Source organism: Trachypithecus francoisi, unplaced genomic scaffold, assembly GCF_009764315.1.
Source record: "Trachypithecus francoisi isolate TF-2019V2 unplaced genomic scaffold, Tfra_2.0 Lachesis_group9, whole genome shotgun sequence".
Classification (NCBI taxonomy): domain Eukaryota; kingdom Metazoa; phylum Chordata; class Mammalia; order Primates; family Cercopithecidae; genus Trachypithecus; species Trachypithecus francoisi.
In genome coordinates, this window is record NW_022681474.1 from 32107006 (window position 1) to 32127159 (window position 20154).

General features: G+C 45.0%; 1 protein-coding gene and 1 non-coding gene across 2 annotated transcripts in view; one reads left to right on the forward strand and one right to left on the reverse strand.

Annotated features, from left to right (window-relative positions):
- Window positions 1–298: 298 nt before the first annotated feature.
- LOC117082234 overlaps window positions 299–20154 on the reverse strand; it is a 50556-nt gene continuing 30700 nt past the window's right edge. The window contains exon 3 of the mRNA XM_033208873.1: window positions 299–670. Coding sequence (XP_033064764.1) covers window positions 543–670 — 128 coding nt within the window. The 3' untranslated portion in view covers window positions 299–542. The remainder of the gene's footprint in view (window positions 671–20154) is intronic.
- LOC117082949 lies at window positions 15681–15782 on the forward strand. The gene has a single exon (XR_004436862.1). It is a non-coding gene; the product is annotated as a U6 spliceosomal RNA (small nuclear RNA).

Consider the following 20154-nt stretch of genomic DNA (forward strand, 5'->3'; position numbering starts at 1 on the left):
TAAAATTCTTTTTCCTAACAATTACTCCCAAATAGCTATGACCCATATGGTTTTTGTCTCATGGTCAGTGACACTGACATAGTCCTTAACCACATATGCCTAGTGTTCCATTATTGGAACGCTAAGCTTGTGGGAGTTATTTATATCCCACTGCTCAAGGTCATCACCAAGGTCTGATTTTTCACACAAAAATATTGCAACTTCAGGCATAAATGGGTTAATGGCAGGCACTCCGAGTGTTTTCCATATGTTAACTCACCTAACCCTCATCAGAATCCTGCAAGGTAAGAACTCTCTTCATCCCCATTTTACAGATCAGGAAACTGAGACTCAGAACAGTTAACCAACTTGCCCAGGTGTTAGAGTCAAGTCAGGATTCAAACCAGGCAGGGTGGCCTGAATCCATATGCTCAAGCATGACACCAGAGGACCTCTGTTTTGTGTATTTATTTGGCGGTGGGGGGTGGGGGAGAGGAGCAAAGGTAAGGAGGGAAGAGAAAGGAAAAAAGAAAACAATCTAGAAGATTTATCCCTCCTACCCCTTAACAGGCACACATACATAGCAAAGATTTCAGCTGTGAAGACATCACCAAATACATTCTCATTGGCTGGTTCTTCAAATAAAAAATGTAAGCTTCGTGTTGAAAGGGCAGTAAGTTCCTAGAGATACCTGGAAAAGTGGGAGAGAAGAGACACGTGAGTGCCCAGCAGGACTAAGCTGCCCCTGGAGAGCCGGGGGGGTGCCAGACCTCACTGCGCTCCAGAGCCAAGCTGCTATGTGCATCACAACCGCACACACACAAGACACCTGCATGTGCCAGCCCTTTCTTTCTCCCGAAAAAAGGTCTTTCAAAGCACCTTCTTAAATAGGAATGCCTTATTCAAATGTGGGAAAAGCCAGCATACTAATAGTTACTACCAAAAGGGTGGAAAAATAATACGTGCTTGGCCTATGAAAGTTCCTTACCAACATCAACCAAATCTTCTTTCTTCACTAGATCATTATCCTCATTTTAGAGGCAAGCCTAAAAGATGGAGTGTTTTGGCCTAAGACATAGTTATTGAGATAGATAGATAGATAGATAGATAAAATTGCAATTCCAGCTTCTAGATCCTATGATGGGCTAAGGAGCCCAGTGTCCTCTCACATTCCATAGACAGCCCGCCCAACCAGAGTTGTGATGAACCAACCAAGTAAGAAGATGTAAACAAAGAGAGGAATAACAAAAATTAATATTGGTAGGGTAGTGCTTCGGGAAGCTGAGGCCGGAGGATTGCTTGAGGTTAGTTAGGACTTTGAAACAGCCTGGAAACAGAGCAAGACACTGTCTACCAAAAAAAAAAAAGTCTTTTCTCAAATTAGCCAGGCCTGGTGGCACATGCCTATAGTCCAAGCTGAAGCAGGAGGATGGCTTGAGCTCAGGTGCTGGAGGCTGCAATGAGCTAGGATCACACCACTGCATTCCAACCTGGATGACTGAGTGCAACTCTGTCTCTTAAAAAAATCAATTGATGCAGTTATTGTGAGCACAGTTACATTACAAGCATTTCCCAAAATACAATTTTTCTTTTTTTCTGAGATCGAATTTACTCTGTCACCCAGGCTGGAGTTCAGTGGCATGATCTCGGCTCACTGCAACCTCCACCTCCCGGGTTCAAGCGATTCTCCTGCCTCAGCCTCCCCAGTAGCTGGGATTACAGGTGTGTGCCATCATATCCCGCTAATTTTTGTATTTTTAGTAGAGATAGGGTGTTGCTATATTGGCCAGGCTGGTCCCCAACTCCTAACCTCAAGCAATCCTTCCACCTCGGCCTCCCAAAGTGTGTGAGCCACCATGCCTGGCCCCAAAATACAATTTAATGTTCTCTTAATATAACCAAAGTGGAAAAGGAAAACTAAGGAAGAACTTGGAATTTTTAGGAAAGCTCAAGGGAGAGATTCATACGCTTTAAGCCATTGGACCTAAATAGCCCGAGGGACAGAATTATAAGGAAACTGTGAATTCCAAAGGAAAGGCATCTAGAGGAAGGGAGGGGCCTGTGTTATCTCTCTCTGCAGTGTTGAGCACTCCTCTGTTCTGCATGCCTGGCAAAATGCACAGTACTCCTGAGGTTAGAAATTCGGCAATTCTAGTGAACTGGGGTTCCAGGGCCTTGGAGAACAATTTCTGCTAGAGGTCAAGAGAGACCCCTGGGTCCCAAAGCAATAACAACAAACTAGGAAGGAAGATGTGGCACTACTAACACTAGGGCTTCAGCAGCTGAAAGCAGCAGCCACTCCAGAAAGTATCAAATGTACCAGCTGCTTACTTAAAACACTAATTAGTAATTTTGAAAGCTGACTCACCTTGATGTCTCCTATGAGAAGGGGTAGTGGGAATGAGGGATGAAAAATTACCTATTGGGTACAATGTACACTATTCAGATGGCAGGTACACTAAAAGGGGTACACTAGGAGCCCGGACTTCACCACTATAAAATTCATCCATGTAACCAAAAACCATTTGTACCCCTAAAGCTGTTGAAATTTTACAAAATTTAAAAAATAGGTCGGGCGTGGTGGCTTACGCCTGTAATCCCAGCACTTTGGGAGGCTGAGGTGGGTGGATCACCTGAGGTCAGGAGTTTTGAGACCAGCCTGACCAACACGGTGAAATCCCGTCTCTACTAAAATACAAAAATTCGCCAGGCGTGGTGGCGGGTACCTGTAATCTCAGCTACTCAGGAGACTGAGGTGGGAGAATTGCTTGAACCCAGAAGGCAGAGGTTGTAGTGAGCTAAGATCACACCACTGCACTTCAGCCTGGGCAACAGAGCGAGACTCCCTCTCAAAAAAATAAATAAAATAAAAAATAAAACCCCGCTGCATGAGTCATATGACTCCAGGGGAAAAAAAAGAAGCAAATTTTTAAGGAAAATAAATCACACATTTTGTATATAAAAAGAAGTCTAGGCGCTAGGTATAGACCTTAGGAAGGAGACACATACAAAGAAAGTAACAATTGCTTAACACTGTTTTCAAGCTCTTTTCAGAATCAAGATGAATGGAAAAACTCTATACAACTGGTGAATCTCCCTCCAGCTGTGACTACACCTGTTTCCAGCAAAAAGGAGCCAGCCGGGCTGCATAAAGCACACTCATCGAATGACGCTATAAAGCTGTATTTCAGTGTGCTCAGAGACAAATCTGAACAACTGGTCCACAGGCTGGATCTAACTCGGTCCTTGTCTTTGTCTAATAGCTGAATACATGAATAGATTTTAATAACTGAACTGCTGTTTGGTTGCTCTATTTTATTTTTTATTTTTTTAGAGACAGGGTCTTGCTCTGTTGCCCAGGCTAGAGTGCAGCGTGTGATCATAGCTCACTGAAGCCTCCAACTCCTGGGCTCAAGCAGTCCTCTTGGCTCAGCCTCCCAAGTAGCTGGAACTACTGGTATGCATCACCATGAGCATCTCTTTTTGTCTGTTTGTATTTTGTTTTTTGAGACAGAGTCTCGCTCTGTCACTCAGGCTGGAATGCAGTGGCGCAGTCTTGGCTCACTGCAACCTCTGCCTCCCCGGGTTCAAGCAATTCTCCCCCTGAGTAGCTGGGATTACAGGTGCTGCCACCACACCTAGATAATTTTTGTATTTTTAGTAGAGACAGGGTTTCGCCATGTTGGCCAGGCTGGTCTTCAACTCCTGACCTCAGATGATCCACCTGCCTCAGCCTCCCAAAGTGCTGGGATTACAGGTGTGAGCCACCATGTCCGACCCAAGTTGCTCTACTTTTAAAGACAGCTCAGGACACGCTGAAGCCATAAAAACAAAGAGGTTTTGTTTTCTCAGTAAGTTTTGCTCAATTCTTTACTGAGTATTATTCATGGGTTAGGAGGCACTGAAGGTGAAGCCAGATGGAGCCACATCTCCAGCCAAGAGGGTAGAAGGCCAGTTCAGGCCCAGGCCTCAGAGCACCTGAAGGCACCGGTGGGAGAATGTCTGCCATGCAGTGCCCTCAGGGCATTGATGGGCTGGTAATATAGTTGGCTACTGAACAGTGATTTGTATTCTAAACTCTCCCTTTGTGGAAGGAACTGTAAAGTGATTTGAAAAGCTTACTATATGCACATGGGCCCTGGCTTATCAAGGAAAGGTTTCCAAACTCAGGACAGAATTGTTTTTTTTTTTTTTTTTTTGAGACAGAGTCTCGCTCTGCCGCCCAGGCTGGAGTGCTGTGGCCGGATCTCAGCTCACTGCAAGCTCCGCCTCCCAGGTTCACGCCATTCTCCTGCCTCAGCCTCCCAAGTAGCTGGGACTACAGGCGCCTGCCACCTCGCCCGGCTAATTTTTTTGTATTTTTTAGTAGAGACGGGGTTTCACCGTGTTAGCCAGGATGGTCTCGATCTCCTGACCTCGTGATCCGCCCGTCTCGGCCTCCCAAAGTGCTGGGATTACAGGCTTGAGCCACCGCGCCCGGCCAGAATTGGTTTTTATCTTCAAGAAGTGAAAAAGTAAGAGATGACACACTAGAGAGTAAAAACATAGATGAAATAAATGATTTCACCTAAAATAAGGATGGGCTCAAAGTGCAGGCTTCTACAGCGAACGCTTTGCCAAGACAGAAGCTTGAGAGTTGGAAGAATAAGGTGCTGGTGGGAATGTTGAGACCCTAACTTTGCTTACATATGATGGAAATGCATGTAAAATAAAGATCATCCTAAGTCACGTTCTTCATGGAGCAAGCCCTTCGATGAATATTTCCCTGCAAACACTCCAACCTACCAGCAGATACAGAGGACACCCTCTCACCAAGAAGACACATTCACAAAATCTTTCCACCCACTAGAGCCTGAAAATGTCACACAGGAAAAATTCTGGGCACACTGCTCAGTGCTCCCCTCCAAAAGATCATAACAGAGAGAAGAAATTCTTACTATTTCCTTTTTTTTTTTTTTTTTTGAGACAGAGACTCGCTCGGTCGCACAGGCTGGAGTGCAATGGCGCGATCTCGGTTCACTGCAAGCTCCGCCTCCTGGGTTCACACCATCCTCCTGCCTCAGCCTCCCGAGTAGCTGGGACTGCAGGTGCCTGCCACCACGCCCCGGTAATTTTTTGTATTTTTAGCAGAGACGGGGTTTCACCACTGTGTTAGCCAGGATGGTCTCGATCTCTTGACCTCATGATCCGCCCGCCTTGGCCTCCCAAAGTGCTGGGATTACAGGCGTGAATCACCATGCCTGGCCACTATTTCCATTCTTTACGTGAGCCAGGAGTTACCTGTGGCACCCCTATCTCCACCTGCAATCACGATTTCAGTCCTCTTGGTTATTTGGGTATTAACAAAAACAAGTTTGAGAAGCAGTGCACCTTAGCCCATCACTTCAAGGCTCACCTGACTGTTCTCAGGAGGAAGCAGACAAGCTGTAGACCCAGCTGGTCAGGCCACCTCCCTCTTCACGCTCCAGCCCTGCTGCCTGTGTTCCAGCTGATGCAGGGCTGAAGTGTGCGCACAGATGTTGATCATATTTGTGTGTTACAGTGGACATACATGGCTTTTGCCTGCATTATACTCCTCTGTTCATCTGGAAATTCTTCCTCTCTCCTTAAAACCATACCCTACCCACCCCTCACTGCAAAAACAGACCATGCACAGACCCACTCCTCTGTCCACAGCCAAAGAGATTCCTTCCACAAGACTTGATTTAGTACCACTAGAAGAAAGACGGTCTCTCTTGTTTCTTTTTGGGTTGAAGCTGGAAAAGCTTCCAGGGGCCACCTCTCAGGCCCCTGTACTCCAAGAGAGAATAAGACCAATACCCAAAAAACTCTTGAGTTCCATCTACAGCCAGCTTCATCCTTGGATTTTCCTATTATTCATGTCAACAAATTCCATGTTTTGCTTCAGCTAGTTTGAGTTTGGGAGAAGAGAGAGTTGTATAATGCCCAAGTTTCCTCAAGAGACTTAGAGTTGCTTATAATTGAATGATTTCATTCATTGAAATAGGGAAATAAAATAAGGAAATAACAGGGAAAATTAAAATTTTCCCTATTGAAACTGAAAATAGGGAAATAAAAAAATTGTATTTAATAATGTATCCAGTTACCATTTTCTATTAAAACAGATTTTTCATTTGTGTAGGAAATCATTCATCACAAATACATATTCATAAAATAGTTACTTACGTTTTGCAGAAAATTATTCCAACTTGACACTTGAAATCTTATAAGTAAATGGCTCAGTTATAAGGCCCTAAGCTATCTTTTGTGGCTGACATTCTAATGTATTTGGAAGATCAAATAAAATGTTTCTAAATGAATAATCTCAGGTCAGACAAGATACGGTGGCATGTTAAAAAGTAAAGAGGTGTAAGCTGGGTAGGGTGGCTCATGCCTGCAATCCCAGCACTGTGGGAGGCCGAGGTGGGTGGGACCAGCCTGGCCAACATGGTGAAACCCCGTTTCTATTAAAAAAAACAAAAATTAGCCAGGCGTGGTGGTGGGCGCCTGTAATCCCAGCTACTCGGGAGGCTGAGGCAGGAGAATCACTTGAACCCGGGAGGTGGAGATTGCAGTGAACTGAGGTCACACCACTGCACTCCAGCTTGGGTAATAGAGCAAGACTCCATCTCCAAAAAAAAAAAAAAAAGTAAAGAGCTTTAAAAGTGTGTCGTAATGACCTGTCCCATACTATAACTTCATAAAGGACAGAGGAGGTGCTACATTTTGAATAAATGTTCCATCAAAATAAGAAAAATTACTCAAAGAAAGAAAACCCACATTCAACAGTGCAACCAGAGCCTTCTTATAGCATTTACCTGTCTCACTGGATCTAAGACAAAAACCATCCACACCGACCTCCCCGCTGGGTTCTGCATGAGATTAACAACCGCATGGACCCACTAAGCAGCACGGGCTCTGTGTTTCTGAGCTCACTCAAATACTCCCTAGATACTGAGCAAAGCTGCAGCCAACATCAGGAAGTTAGCTCAGATCACACATTCATGAGGTTTATCAGATATGGTAGAAATTATCAATAAAATTATTACATTTCATAAAGAAGGTAAGGTTGTCTTTTGGCAACCCTAACAGCCATCAGTTCAAAACTTATTATAGACACACTGAAAATGAATCCCTAAACGAGCACAGACCTTTGACCTCTGATGACTCTGAATTACCTGTGGACAATCTGCTCACCCAGATAGGTCCTGTCCCCATGCAGCAGTTCTCTGAGCTGTCCCTGGTGCAAACTCTCAACACTCAGGCCATCACTGACACCTTCATTTATCTTGAAGTTGCCTCCTTTGACTTCAAACTTTAGGAGAAAAAGGGTAGTATCTTACTGATCTCACTACCTGGGCCAGATTCTAATGCAACTTGACAGGCTGCCTCACAAATATTTGTTAAATGAATGAGTCTTCTTTCCTTTCACTTTGCTGTAAAAAAAAGAACCCATCTTGGATCTTAGGCTGTCGTCCAAGACAGTCCAAAAATGTGAGGGGGGCTCCATGTAGGCAAAGGTGCAGTGTGAAAGGATCTAGGTGTTTGTTTTTAATACAGAAAAAAGAGAGAGCTTAGTTTTGGTAAAAACAAAAACAAAATTCTAACCTTGAAACAGATTCAGGATTATTCCTCCATTTTCATAGTTTTTCACTGCTATTTTTAAAGTTTCTCTGGGTTCATTATTTAACGTTCCCTCTTAACACTGGATTTGAGGGTAACCTGGATCACCGTGGGGGTCAAATGCCAGATGCTGAGCACTTCTGCGCTTCCCCTTCCCCGGACCAGCCCCTCCCTGCTCCAGAGATGTCTGGCCTTTCTCCTTCTCCACCACCTGGTGCCAGAAACCCTGCTCTTGACAATGGCATCTTCCACCCCAAATGCATGACTCTTTTCCACTCATGTTCTGTTCATTCATGGCAAGTGAAGCAGAGAAGGGGAGGGGAATAGAACACAGGCCCTCTGTCAGCTGGTTCTCCAAGTGCACGCCAGCAGCCCCTGTGGCTGGGGCTCCAACAAACAGCCTGGCCTGGGGCCAGCAGACTCGTGGAATCAGCAGGCAGACATCAGAAGGATCAGACACCAGTGTGCAGGGGGATTCCCAGGATGGCCTGCAGGTAGCCGTGCCCGCAATGTGGGGTGTTTCTTATCCCAAATGGGATTCCTCAGTGGCCCTGACAAACAGTCGGGGAAAGTTAATAGCAAAAGCCAAGTCTCTCCTCCGAAGTCACTGTCAGGTGGGCTCTTGTTTTTTGTGATCAGTCGCCCAGGCTGGAGTGCACTGGCATGATCACAGCTCACTGCAGCCTCAAACTCCTGGGCTCAAGCGATCCTCCCACTCCAGCCTCCTGAGTAGCTAGGACCACAGCCACATGACACCACCCCCAGCTAATTTTTTTTATTTTTTGTAGAGATGGGGTCTCCCCCTATGTTGGCCAAGCTGGTCTCGAATTCCTGGTATCAAATAATTCCCCCGCCTCGGCCTCTCAAAGTACTAGGATTACAGGCGTGAGCCACTGTGCCCAGCCTCAGGTAGGTTCTTGAACTGTTCATTAATATCCTAGTTCACTGGTACTTCCTGCTCCATTGAGCTGGGCGCCTCAGCCTACCATGCTCAAAACCGCAACCACTCCTCCCCCTCAGCCAAGTCTGTGCCTTCTCATAAGTTTTCCAAGCTTGTAGAGCTCATGCCACTCCCTAAACTTGCAGTGTGTCGTGTGTGTGTGTGTGTGTGTGTGTGTGTTCACCGAGGAACTGAGCATGCACCAAACTGTGCCACAAAATATGTTGCCTTACAAATAATTTTGAAACATTTATACCATGTCTCTCTCACTAGCAGAAATGACTTTCTCATGCTTTCTCTCTCTCTCTCCTTTTTTTTCTGTAGAGATAGGCTCTCACTGTGTTGCCCAGGCTGGTCTGGAACTCCCGGCCTCAAGTGGTCCTCCCACTTCAGCCTCCCAAAGTGCTGGTCTCTTCTTTTTTAATCCTCCAAAGCATCTAACATAGGTTCTCATGTAGAGTAGGTCTCAATAATTTCTTCACCAAATTCCACTTAAAATTTAATTTCTCAGTGTATTGATCATTATCCCCTCCCCGCCCCCGGCAATTGTTCTCATCATTCACAACCAAGATAATCATTTATTGGTGAAACTGAATTCTACACTTGACCCCTCACTGGCCATTCAGGTACCTGTTCAATGTCACTGCCCCCTCCATCCTAGAGGATAACCCAGAGTGACTCAAATCCTAATCACCCAAACCAAAAGACATGATCAGATACCTCTCAAGAGTCCTGGGGATTTTCAGGGGATTGGGGAAGGAAATGGGGAATTCCTTTAACTCTTACTACATTTAAAGAAGCAATTTAAAAAATTACTTCTCGCTTAGGTAACAACAGATTGAGATGTATGCAATGGATCTGTTTAAACCATGTACATTTGGTGCTGATTTCTAAAGTGGGGTGTTAATGCCTTTGAAATGTAAAGAGACTAGGAATGAGAGCCTCACAATTTTTTAAAATATAGTAATATAAACCTTGAAGTAGCATTGGAAGTTCTTTATCCCTGGATAATGGAAATTAAAAGAAAAATGTACGGGGTCATTTTCTCCTCCAATTTGCAACTTTCCCAAAGAGATTTTTGGTATGGCCAAAGCTAGTATAAATATTAACTTTATTCACAGACAAAAGGAAAAAAGGTATGTATGGTTGGCTGAATAATGGACCCCCAAAAGATATCCACATTCCACTTCCTGGAACCTGTGAATATTACCTGACATGGCAAAGATTTTGTAGATGTGATAAATTTAAGTATCTTGAGACGAGGAAATGATCCTAGATTTTCTGGAGGTACCCCAATGTAACCATCAGGGTTCATACAGAAAGGAGGTGGAGGGAGGATAGAGACTGTTCTTCCTACTTTTCTGTAGCTATCCTATCACATTTTCAAAATTTAAAAAGTTGTAAGAAAAATTCCAAGGAAGGAAAATTTAAATGTCTCCAAATCTTTTTTTTTTTTTTTTTTTACTTTAAGTTCGGGATACAAGTGCAGAAGGTGCAGGTTTGTTACATAGGTAAACGTGTGCCATGGTGGTTTGCTGCACCCATCAACCCATCACCTAGATTTTAAGCCCTGCATGCATTAGCTATTTGTCCTAATGCTCTCCCTCCCCTTGCCCTGCAACCCCCCAACAGGCCCCAGTGTGTGATGTTCCCCTCCCTATGTCCATGTGTTCTCATTGTTCAACTCCCACTTACGAGTGAGAACATGTGGTGTCTGGTTTTCTGTTCCTGTGTAAGTTTGCTGAGGACAATGGCTTCTGGCTTCATCCATGTCCCTGCAAAGGACATGATCTCATTCCTTTTTTTGGCTGCATAGTATTCCATAGTGTATATGTACTACATTTTCTTTATCCAGTCTATCATTGGTGGGCATTTAGGCTGATTTCATGACTTTGCTATTGTAAATAGTGCTGCAATGAAAAAATATGTGCATGTTTCTTTATAATAGAACGACTGATTTATATTCCTTTGGGTATACACTGAGCTACTTTTAATAAACGACTTGGCTAGGCATGGCGGCTCAATGAGCCTGTCTATCATTTATGGTCATTTGGGTGGTTCCATGTCTTTGCTATTGTAAATAGTGCTGCAATAAACATATGTGTGCATGTGTCTTTATAGTAGAATGATTTATATTCCTTGGGGTATATATTCAGTAATGGGATTGCTGGGTTAAATAGTATTTCTGGTTCTAGATCCTTGAGGAGTCACCACACTGTCTTCCACAATGGTTGAAGTAATTTACATTCCCACCAACAGTGTAAAAGCATTCCTATTTCTCCACATCCTCTCCAGCATCTGTTGTTTCTTGACTTTTTCATAATCGCCATTCTGACTGGTGTGAGATGGTATCTCATTGTGGTTTTAATTTGCATTTCTCAGATCAGTAATGTTGAGCTTTTTTTCACGTTTGTTGACTGTATAAATGTTTTCTTTTGAGAAGTGTCTGTTCATATCCTTTGCCCACATGTTGATGGGGTTGTTTTATTTCTTGTAAATTTGTGTACGTTCCTTGTCGATTTTGGATATTAGACCTTTGTCAGATGAGTAGATTGCAAAAATTCTCTCCCATTCTGTAGGTTGCCTGTTCACTCTGATGGTAGTTTCTTTTGCTGTGCAGAAGCTCTTTCGTTGAATTAGATCCCACTTGTCAATTTTCGTTTTTGTTGCAATTGCTTTTGGTGTTTTTGTCATAAAGTTCTTTGCCTATGCCTATGTCCTGCATGGTATTGCCTAGGTTTTCTTCTGGGGTTTTTATGGTTTTGGGTTTTATATTTAAGTCTTTAATCCATATTGAATTAATTTTTGTGTAAGGTGTGACAAAGAGGTCCAGCTTCTGTTTTCTGCATGTGGCTAGGCAGTTTTCCCAATACCATTTAATAAATAGGGAATCCTTCCCCATTGCTTTTTTGTTGCTTGGTTTGTCAAAGATCAGATGGTTGTAGATGTGTGGTGTTATTTCTGAGGTCTCTGTTCTGTTCCATTGGTCTATATGTCTGCTTTGGTACCAGTACCATGCTGTTTTGGTTACTGTTACACTGTAATATATTTTGATGTCAGGTAGGTGATGCCTCCAGCTTTATTCTTTTTGCTTAGGATTGTCTTGCCTATACAGGCTCTTTTTGGTTCCATGTGAAATTTAAAGTAGTTTTCTTCTAATTCTGTGAAGAATGTCAGTGGTAGTTTGATGGGAATAACATTAAATCTATAAATTACTTTGGGCAGTATGGCCATTTTCACGATATTGATTCTTCTTATCCATGAGGATGGAATGTTTTTCCATTTGTTTGTGTCCTCTCTTATTTCCTTGAGCAGTGGTTTGTAGTTCTCCTTGAAGAGGTCCTTCACATCCCTTGTTAGCTGTATTCCTAGGTATTTTATTGTTTTTGTAGCAATTGTGAATGGGATTTGGCTCTCTGCTTGTCAATTGTTGGTTTATAGGAATGCTTGTGTTTTTTGCATATTGATTTTGTATCCTGAGTAAATGTCTGCAAATCTTACGCCATTAATTTGCCCTTAAACCAAATTTCTATTAATTCCTACATCTGCTTGCTTGAAGATATCTGTGGAAGCAGTGGTAATGGTGATAGCAGTAGTAGTGGTAATTAATAAGACCAAAGAAATTATATTTTACAGACTAGAAGTACTTTTAAAATAATGATTAAATGGATTATAATCAGTATAATGTGGTATATTTACAAATAATCATAGCTAAAGCTATCTTTAAAGCAGTGAGTACATGCCAGGCACTGTGCTAAGGACTTTTCATGTATTAGTTCATTTATACTCTAATGATTTATAACCTAGGTCACTATTATTATCCCCATTTCCCACGAAATGAAGGCTTAGAACAGTCACATGGCTAGTAGATACCAGGGCTGTGATTTAAGCTCAGGCAGTCTGGCCCGCTAAAATGATGGTAAAAATAACTTTTTAAAAAATGTACAAACTTACATCAGCAATGAGAAAAGAATCAGTCATCAGAAAACAAAAGATTTTGGCCTCGTGCAGTAGCTCACGCCTGTAATCCCAACACTTTCGGAGGCTGAGGAGGGCGGATCACCTGAGGTCAGGAGTTCAAGAGCAACCTGGCCAACATGGTGAAACCCTATCTTTACTAAAAATACAAATTAGCCAGGTGTGGTGGTGGGGGCCTGTAATCCCAGCTACTCGGTGGGGTGGCTAAGGCAGGAGAATGGTGTGAACCCAGGAGGCGGAGCTTGCAGTGAGCTGAGATGGCACCGCTGCACTCCAGCCTGGGTGAGAGAGCAAGACTCTGTCTCAAAAAAAAAAAAAAAAAAAAAACGAAAAAAAAAGCCAGAGAGGGAACTGAAGAAGCCTAATGTTTGACTAATCAGAGTTCTAAAAACCACAAAATGTAGGGCGGGGGAAAGAGGAAGAAATTATCAAAGAAATAATGCAGTTTGAGTATCCCTTATCCAAAATGCTTGAGATCAGAAGTGTTTCGGATTTCCGACATTTTTGGATTCTGGAATATTTACATCGTACTTACCAGCCTAGCATCTCTAATCCAAAACTCTGACAGCCTACGTGCTCCAATGAACATAACCTTTGAGTGTCATGTCATGTTGGCACTAGAAAAGTTTCGGATTTCAGAGCATTTCAAATGTTTGAATTAGGGATGCTTAACCTGTACAAGCAAACTCCCCAGAGCTAAGGAGACAAGTAAGTTTTTAGACTTCAAGATGTTTGCTGTTTATCCGCATGTTACCTCTCAGCTGCAAAGACACCCTTCTTTGCCTTCTTTTGAATTATGGGAGCTTGGTGTGGTCAATGTCTTCCCTTTGCCAGCGGACATCAGCTTTGCTGGTTGAGGGTGCTGGAGGAGTCATGCAGGAGGAAGGGGCTTTTCTCCTATGGGGTATGCTCTCACCAGCTTGTGACTGCAGCAGCTAGCAGCCTGTGGAATACCCAGGGGTGTCACCCCAGTGAGTTTCGGCAGCACCCTGCAGGTGGTTCCCGGTAAGTCTGGCAGATACTCCAGTAGTGAGTACTCCCAGAACCCAGCAAGCTCCCAGCAAAGCTTGCAGGCACCCAGTGGGTGGGTGGTTTCCTAGCAGTGTTTTAAACACCTGAGCCAGCGGTATTCCACATGGGCTAGCATGCAGCATCTCCCCAAACTGTGCTGCCTCAATGGGCCATGAAGCCATGCCCTGAGATCTGAATTTCAGATTTGGGGGTGCACAAGAGGCAGACGCTTCTGAACTCGATCTTGTCTCAGCCCTAGAGGGAGGGGCTGCTCAATGTATGTGTCACTCTTATATTCTTTGTAACTTTTTTTTTTTTTTTTTTGAGGTAGGGTCTCACTCTGTTACCTAGGCTGGAGTGTGATCATGGCCTCAAACTCCTGAGCTCAAGCAATCCTTCCACCTCAGCTTCCCGAGTATGTGGGACTACAGGTGCATGCCACCATGCCCAGCTAATTTTTTAATTTTTGGTAGAGACAGGGTTTCACCATATTGCCCAGGCTGGTCTCAAATACCTGGGCTCAAGCAATCTGCCCGCCTTGGCCTCCTCCCAAAGTGTTGGGATTATAGGTGTGAGCCACCGCACCCAGCCAACCATTCCTGTATTCTTTACAGTTCTCTTTTCCTCTGAGTAGTTAATCCCCTGCTACAAATTAATGATTGTTTAGTGTCCCTGTTCAAATTTCTGTGTGATTTTTGTGTGACGAGAACCTGACTGATACACCCACTGACTACCAAAGTCAATAAATGAGCAAAGACTCACATTCAGACATTCACTGTCAAATTACTATATAATTGTATTAATAAATATTGCAGAATATTGAGGAATAAAGAGAAAGAAAGAAATCCTAGTAGCTTTCAAAAAGGAAAAAAGAGTCAGTTAATAACAAACAGACCAGCATGTGCCTTTTCAAATCCACAACAATATGGCAAGATTTTTGAAGGTTAAAGAAAAATGTATTTCAAGCCTATAAACTCATATCAATCAAAGATGTTTTCAAACACGTAAGACTCCGAAAGCGAGCCTCAATCGGAATAAGTCACTTGAGACTACTAAATATATTTCAAAAAAAATGAATGTAAAACACAGGCAAAGAGATATGTGGCATCCAACACATGGTGGAACAAAGCCTAGAATTTAAGGAAAGTCAACAACTGCAAGTCTAGGAAGCCATTAGGACATCAGTGAGTGGAATCCACAAAGAATGTGTTCAAAAAGAATGCATTTATTCAAGCAATAGACAAATTGGTTAGAAACTAGAGGATTTTAGGGAAATAGTCAAGGAGGCACAATTCTTCCCTCAACAAGGCACACACACCAAAAAAACAAACCAGTAAAAAACTCAAGGGGGCCAGACATGGTGGCTCACGCCTGTAATCCCAGCACTTCGGGAGGCCGAGGGGGGCAGATCACCTGAGGTCAAGAGCTCAAGACCATCCTGGCCAACATGGTGAAACCCTGTCTCTACTAAAAATACAAAAATTAGCTGGGCGTGGTGACACACGCCTGTGGTCCCAGTTACTGGGGAGACTGAGGCAGGAGAACCACTTGAACCTGGGAGGTGGAGACTGTAGTGTGGTGAGATTGTGCCACTGCACTCCAGCCTGGGTGACAGAGCAAGATTACATCTCAATAAATAAATAAATTAATTAATTAATTAATAATCTCAAGGGAAAACAAATGCCACCAACAAAATGCAGGAGAGACATGGTTCAAATGCACCATGATTGGACAGGCGCCACGACTCACGCCTGTAATCCCAGCACTTTGGGAGGCCGAGGCGGGCAGATCACCTGAGGTCAGGGGTTCCAGACCAGCCTGGCCAACATGGTGAAACTCCGTTTCTACTAAAAATACAAAAATTAGCCAGGTGTGGTGGTGCACCCTGTAATCCCAACTACTCAGGAGGCTGAGACACAAAAATCACTTGAACTCGGGAGGTGAAGGCTGCAGTGAGCTGAGATCACGCCATTACACTCCAGCCTGGGTGACACAAAGTAAGACTCCGTCTCAAAAAAAAAAAAAAAAGTGCCATGATTTAGAGCAACTGGTAAAAATTAGCAGAATGAACTCAATTGGAAAAGATATTAAAGCAGCTGGGCACAGTGGCACATGCCTGTAATCCCAGCACTTGGGGAGGTCAAGGTGGGTGGATTACAGCACATATGCTAAAATCGGAACGATACAGAGAAGATTAGCATGGCCCCTGCGCGAGGATGACATGCAAATTCATGAAGTATTCCAATTTTTAAATATATTTTAATAAAAATACAAAAGTTTAAAAAAATTTAAAGAAAAAGATATTAAGAACTATCTATTCTGAGTGATGCGGCAGTTGTGATATTAGAATTACAGAGAGGGAAGTATAATCACAGCAAGCACTACTTGGCTCTGCTACAGGCAGTATTTACATTAACACTGCTCATTGGCTTGTGCTGTGGTTTGGATATTCGACCCTTTACAACCTCGTTGAAATCTGATCCTCTATGTTGGAGGCGGTGCCTAACAGGAGGTGTTTGGGTCATGGGCGTGGATTTCTCATGAATAGATTAACGCTCTCTTTGAGGGGTGGGGAGACAGGGAGTGAATTTGTACTCTATTAGTTCTCAGGAGAGCTGGTTGTTAGAAAGAGCCTGGGACCTTCTTCCTCTCTCTCTTGCCTTCTCTCTCGCCATCTGATCTCTGCACACACCAACTCCTCTCTGCCTTTCAGTATGTGTGGAAGCAGCCTGAGGCTTTCCCCAGATGCCCAATCTTCCAGCAGCAGAATCGTGAGCCAAATAAACCTCTTTTCTTTATAAATTCCCCAACCTCAGGTATTCCTTTACAGCAACACTAAAGGGACTAAGACAGTTTGCAACCTTTAGACTCGCCCAATGGGCAATGCAAGGAAAATATTTCCAGATAGAGAAGGCAAATGTTATCAGACTCAACACTGTAAAAATAAAGACATAGCCAAGAAAAGCTGAAAGATGGACAAGAGGAAAAGAGAGGAATGCGGAAGGCTAGTGGTACTAGTCCCTTCATCTTATAAAATTTGGCACCTAAGATAAAAGGTAGGAAACAGATGCAACAGATACAGAGGTTTATGAACATTAAAACTGCAATGGTAGGGCTGGGTGCAGTGGCTCACACTTGTAATCCCAGCACTTTGGGAGGCTGAGGCAGGTGGATCACTTGAGGTCAGGAGTTCGAGACCAGCCTGGCCAACATGGTGAAACACCGTCTCTACTAAAAATACAAAAAAATTAGCTGGGTATGGTGGCAGGCGCCTGTAATCCCAGCTACTCAGGAGGCTGAGGTAGAAGAATTGCTTGAACTTGGGAGGCAGAGGTTGCAGTGAGCCAAGGGCACCACTGCACTCCAGCCTGAGAGACAGAGCAAGAGTTCATCTCAAAAAAGAAAAAAAACAAACTGCAGTGGTAATCAAGAGAGGAATTCATGTACTGATAAAACTAAGAGGTTGTGCATCCCTGTGTGTGTGTGTGTGGTGTGTGTGTGTGTGTATGCGAACGTGGTCTATCAAACAGAGGCAACCCAAAGCACATACATCAGAAATGGCTGAGTGAGGAGTTATACAACTATTAGTAATAACCACTAAAATAAGTTTAACTGGAACCTGTTTGGACGAACGGAGGCAAGATGGCGCACTTCCGGGTTCTTCATCCCCCCCCAACTTTTCCCGCGCGCGCGAAAATGCAGCCGACGCCCAGGAAGGTGCAGACCAACTGGGCATGCGCCAGGTGACGTCAATCTGAAGAGACCAAGATTTACCTGGTCGCACCTGCGGAACGCCCCCGGACACGCCCGTGCCCCACCTATCGCCCTCCCACTCCCAGAAAAGCCGCTCTGGACGAGTGCCAGGCGCGGCCTTCCTCAGTCCTTCACTCCTGTCGGGATGTCAGGACTCCAGGAACGCCGTCCGAGAGCCCCACGGGGGGACTCTGTCGGTTCTTTGCCGGAGGCCGACAGACTCTTCCCCACACCTTAGGGACCAAATAAACTTGCAGTTTTGCTCCTACCCTTGCCTAGTCGCTGGTTCCTTTGCGGCCGATCTGGTGGTCTTAGAAAAAACAAAACAGTTGGTGCCGAACCCGGGAGGAGACCCCTCCTCGGGGCCCCCAGGGTCTGGGGAGCCTCCTCTCCTCCTCGCTCCACGCCGCAGACGGACCAGGACCTGAGACCCGCTTCCCTCACTCTCACGGCCTCTCTGGGGTAAGTGCCCTTGTCTCCTCTTTACCTCCCTCGGCCAGAAATCCTGCGCAGGTCCGGGGTCCATTTGGAGCCACCACGTGGCTCGGGAGACCCGTTCAGGACGGAGACGTCCGCCTGAAGGTAATCTCCACTTAGGCTTCAAGAGCCTCTCGTCTGTCTCTGCTGGTTCCAAAGGACGCTTTGAAGCCAGGCAGGGATCCATTCCCATGTCCATTGGGTCCATTGTGTCGGTAAAGAGGAAACAAATGGGAAACCCCCAGTCCAAATTTCCAAAGAGCACCCCCTTGGGGTGCCTCCTAGCCAATTTAAAAACCTTACAGCTTGAACAAGACCTTAGGAGGAAGCGGTTAATTTTCCTTTCCACTGTGGCGAGATCGACCTCAGCAATTTCTGCCAGTGGCTAGGCAAGTGGTCCGAAATTAATACATACAAGGCTTTTGGGCCTTACGCTCTCGTCCCGACCTGTGTAGCCGGTGCTCTTTGGCCCAAGTTATGCTAGCCAGGGACGCCGGCTCACAGGAACCCGAAAAAGAGGAGTCTTCATTCCTTTCTGTTCAGCCGGAGGATCTAGGGTTTCCTCACTTCCGCCCTATACTTCTCCTCCCTCCGCCCGGACTCCTCCTTCCTTCCTTACCTACTAGTAATCCACTCAGTCCCGTGCTTCTTCGGGGCACACCCAACTGGCTGTCTTGAGTCTCCTGTCTCTGCACACACCCGCTCTAAGTGCCCTGCTGATGCCTCCACTCCTGCCCCACACCCTCCTACAGTGTTAGCGCCTTTGCGAGAGGTGGCTGGGGTGGAGGGGGGGTCAGAGTACATGGTCCCTTTTTCATTGGCCGATCTTTCCAAATGAAAAGCGTTTAGGGGATTCTCAGCTAATCCCACCGTTTACACAAAGGAATTTAGATATCTTTGTCAGGCCTATGACTTAACTTGCATGACCTCCAGGTTATCCTAACCTCCACCCTAAACCTGAGGAGCAAGAGCGCATCCTAGCGGCCGCCAGGCAGGACGCCAACCAACTACATTTAACTGATGCCACCATCCCACTAGGGGAGCAAGCAGTCCCTCGGCAGACCCAGACTGGAACTACCAAGCAAACCAGCCTGGGCGCCGTAGGCGAGACAAAATGGTTCAGTGTTTGTTGGCTGGTATGCAAACAGCCTCAAACAAAACTGTAAATTTTAACAAATTAAAAGAATTATACAAAATCCAGAAGAAAATCCAGCCGCATTCTTAAAAGGCTGACTGAGGTTCTAACCCAATATACCCGGTTAGATCCGCCTCCCCCACAGGGGCCACCATTTTGGCGTCTTATTTCATTTCTCAATCAGCTCCTGACATTCGTAAGAAACTTCAAAAGGTAGAGGATGGTCCTCAGGCACAATACAAGATCTGGTTAAATTAGCCTTTAAGGTCTATAACTCCAGAGAGGAGACGGCTGAGGCAGTGCGACAGGCACGCCTCAAACAGAAGGCCCAACTCTAGCAGCGGCTTTACAGCCCAATTGTAAACCCAGACCAGAGAGTACACACTCCGCAGACTCCAAGGCTAAAAGGAGCCTGCTATAAGTGCGGCAAGGCGGGACACTATGCCAATAGGTGTCCGCAAGGTCCCCGAGCCCCAACGCGCAGCCTTGCTATAAGTGTAAGGCATCAGGACATTGGGCCAGTGAATGTCCTAACCCTCGTCCACCAGCAACCTCCTGCCCTGCTTGCCAGCAGGGAGGACACTGGAAGTCTGATTGCCCCACCCTGAGAACAGGTGCTGCGTCTCCACGTGACCCCCTTTCCCAGGATCCTGGGAGCTCCTTCCAGCTCCTACATCTGGACGACAACGACAACTGAAGGTGCCGAGACTCGGGGACCCCCATCACCCTCGCAGAGCCGCGGGTAACTCTCCTGGTAGCGGGTAAGACAATTAATTTTTTAATAGATAGCAGGGCTACCTATTCTGTTTTGCCGTCCTTCTCTGGACCTAGCCTTCCATCCGATATCTCTATAGTAGGAGTAAGCAGAAAGCCATCCACCCCACTAAAAACTCCACTCCTCAGTTGCTGCCTGGCCAACAACTACTCTGCACACTCGTTCCTCATTCCCAGCTAAAGAGGGCCCCCACCGGGAACAATCAGTGGACATCAGTTCAACTTTCCCCCACTCGCCTCAAACTTACAAAACTTTCTTAACTAGTTCATGCTCCCTGACCCCTGGCGCTTAGCTCGCTTTCTCACCATCTTCTACTAGATAAACCTATCAGACTTTCAATACATAACCCCAGACCCATATCTACCTCCAGACAATAGTCCAGAGCAGTGGTTCTCCCATCTCCTAACCTTCATTGAACATCTCCAGTGGCAAGGGACACTCCGTGACTACACGGAAAATGAAGTCTCATTTTATACTTATATT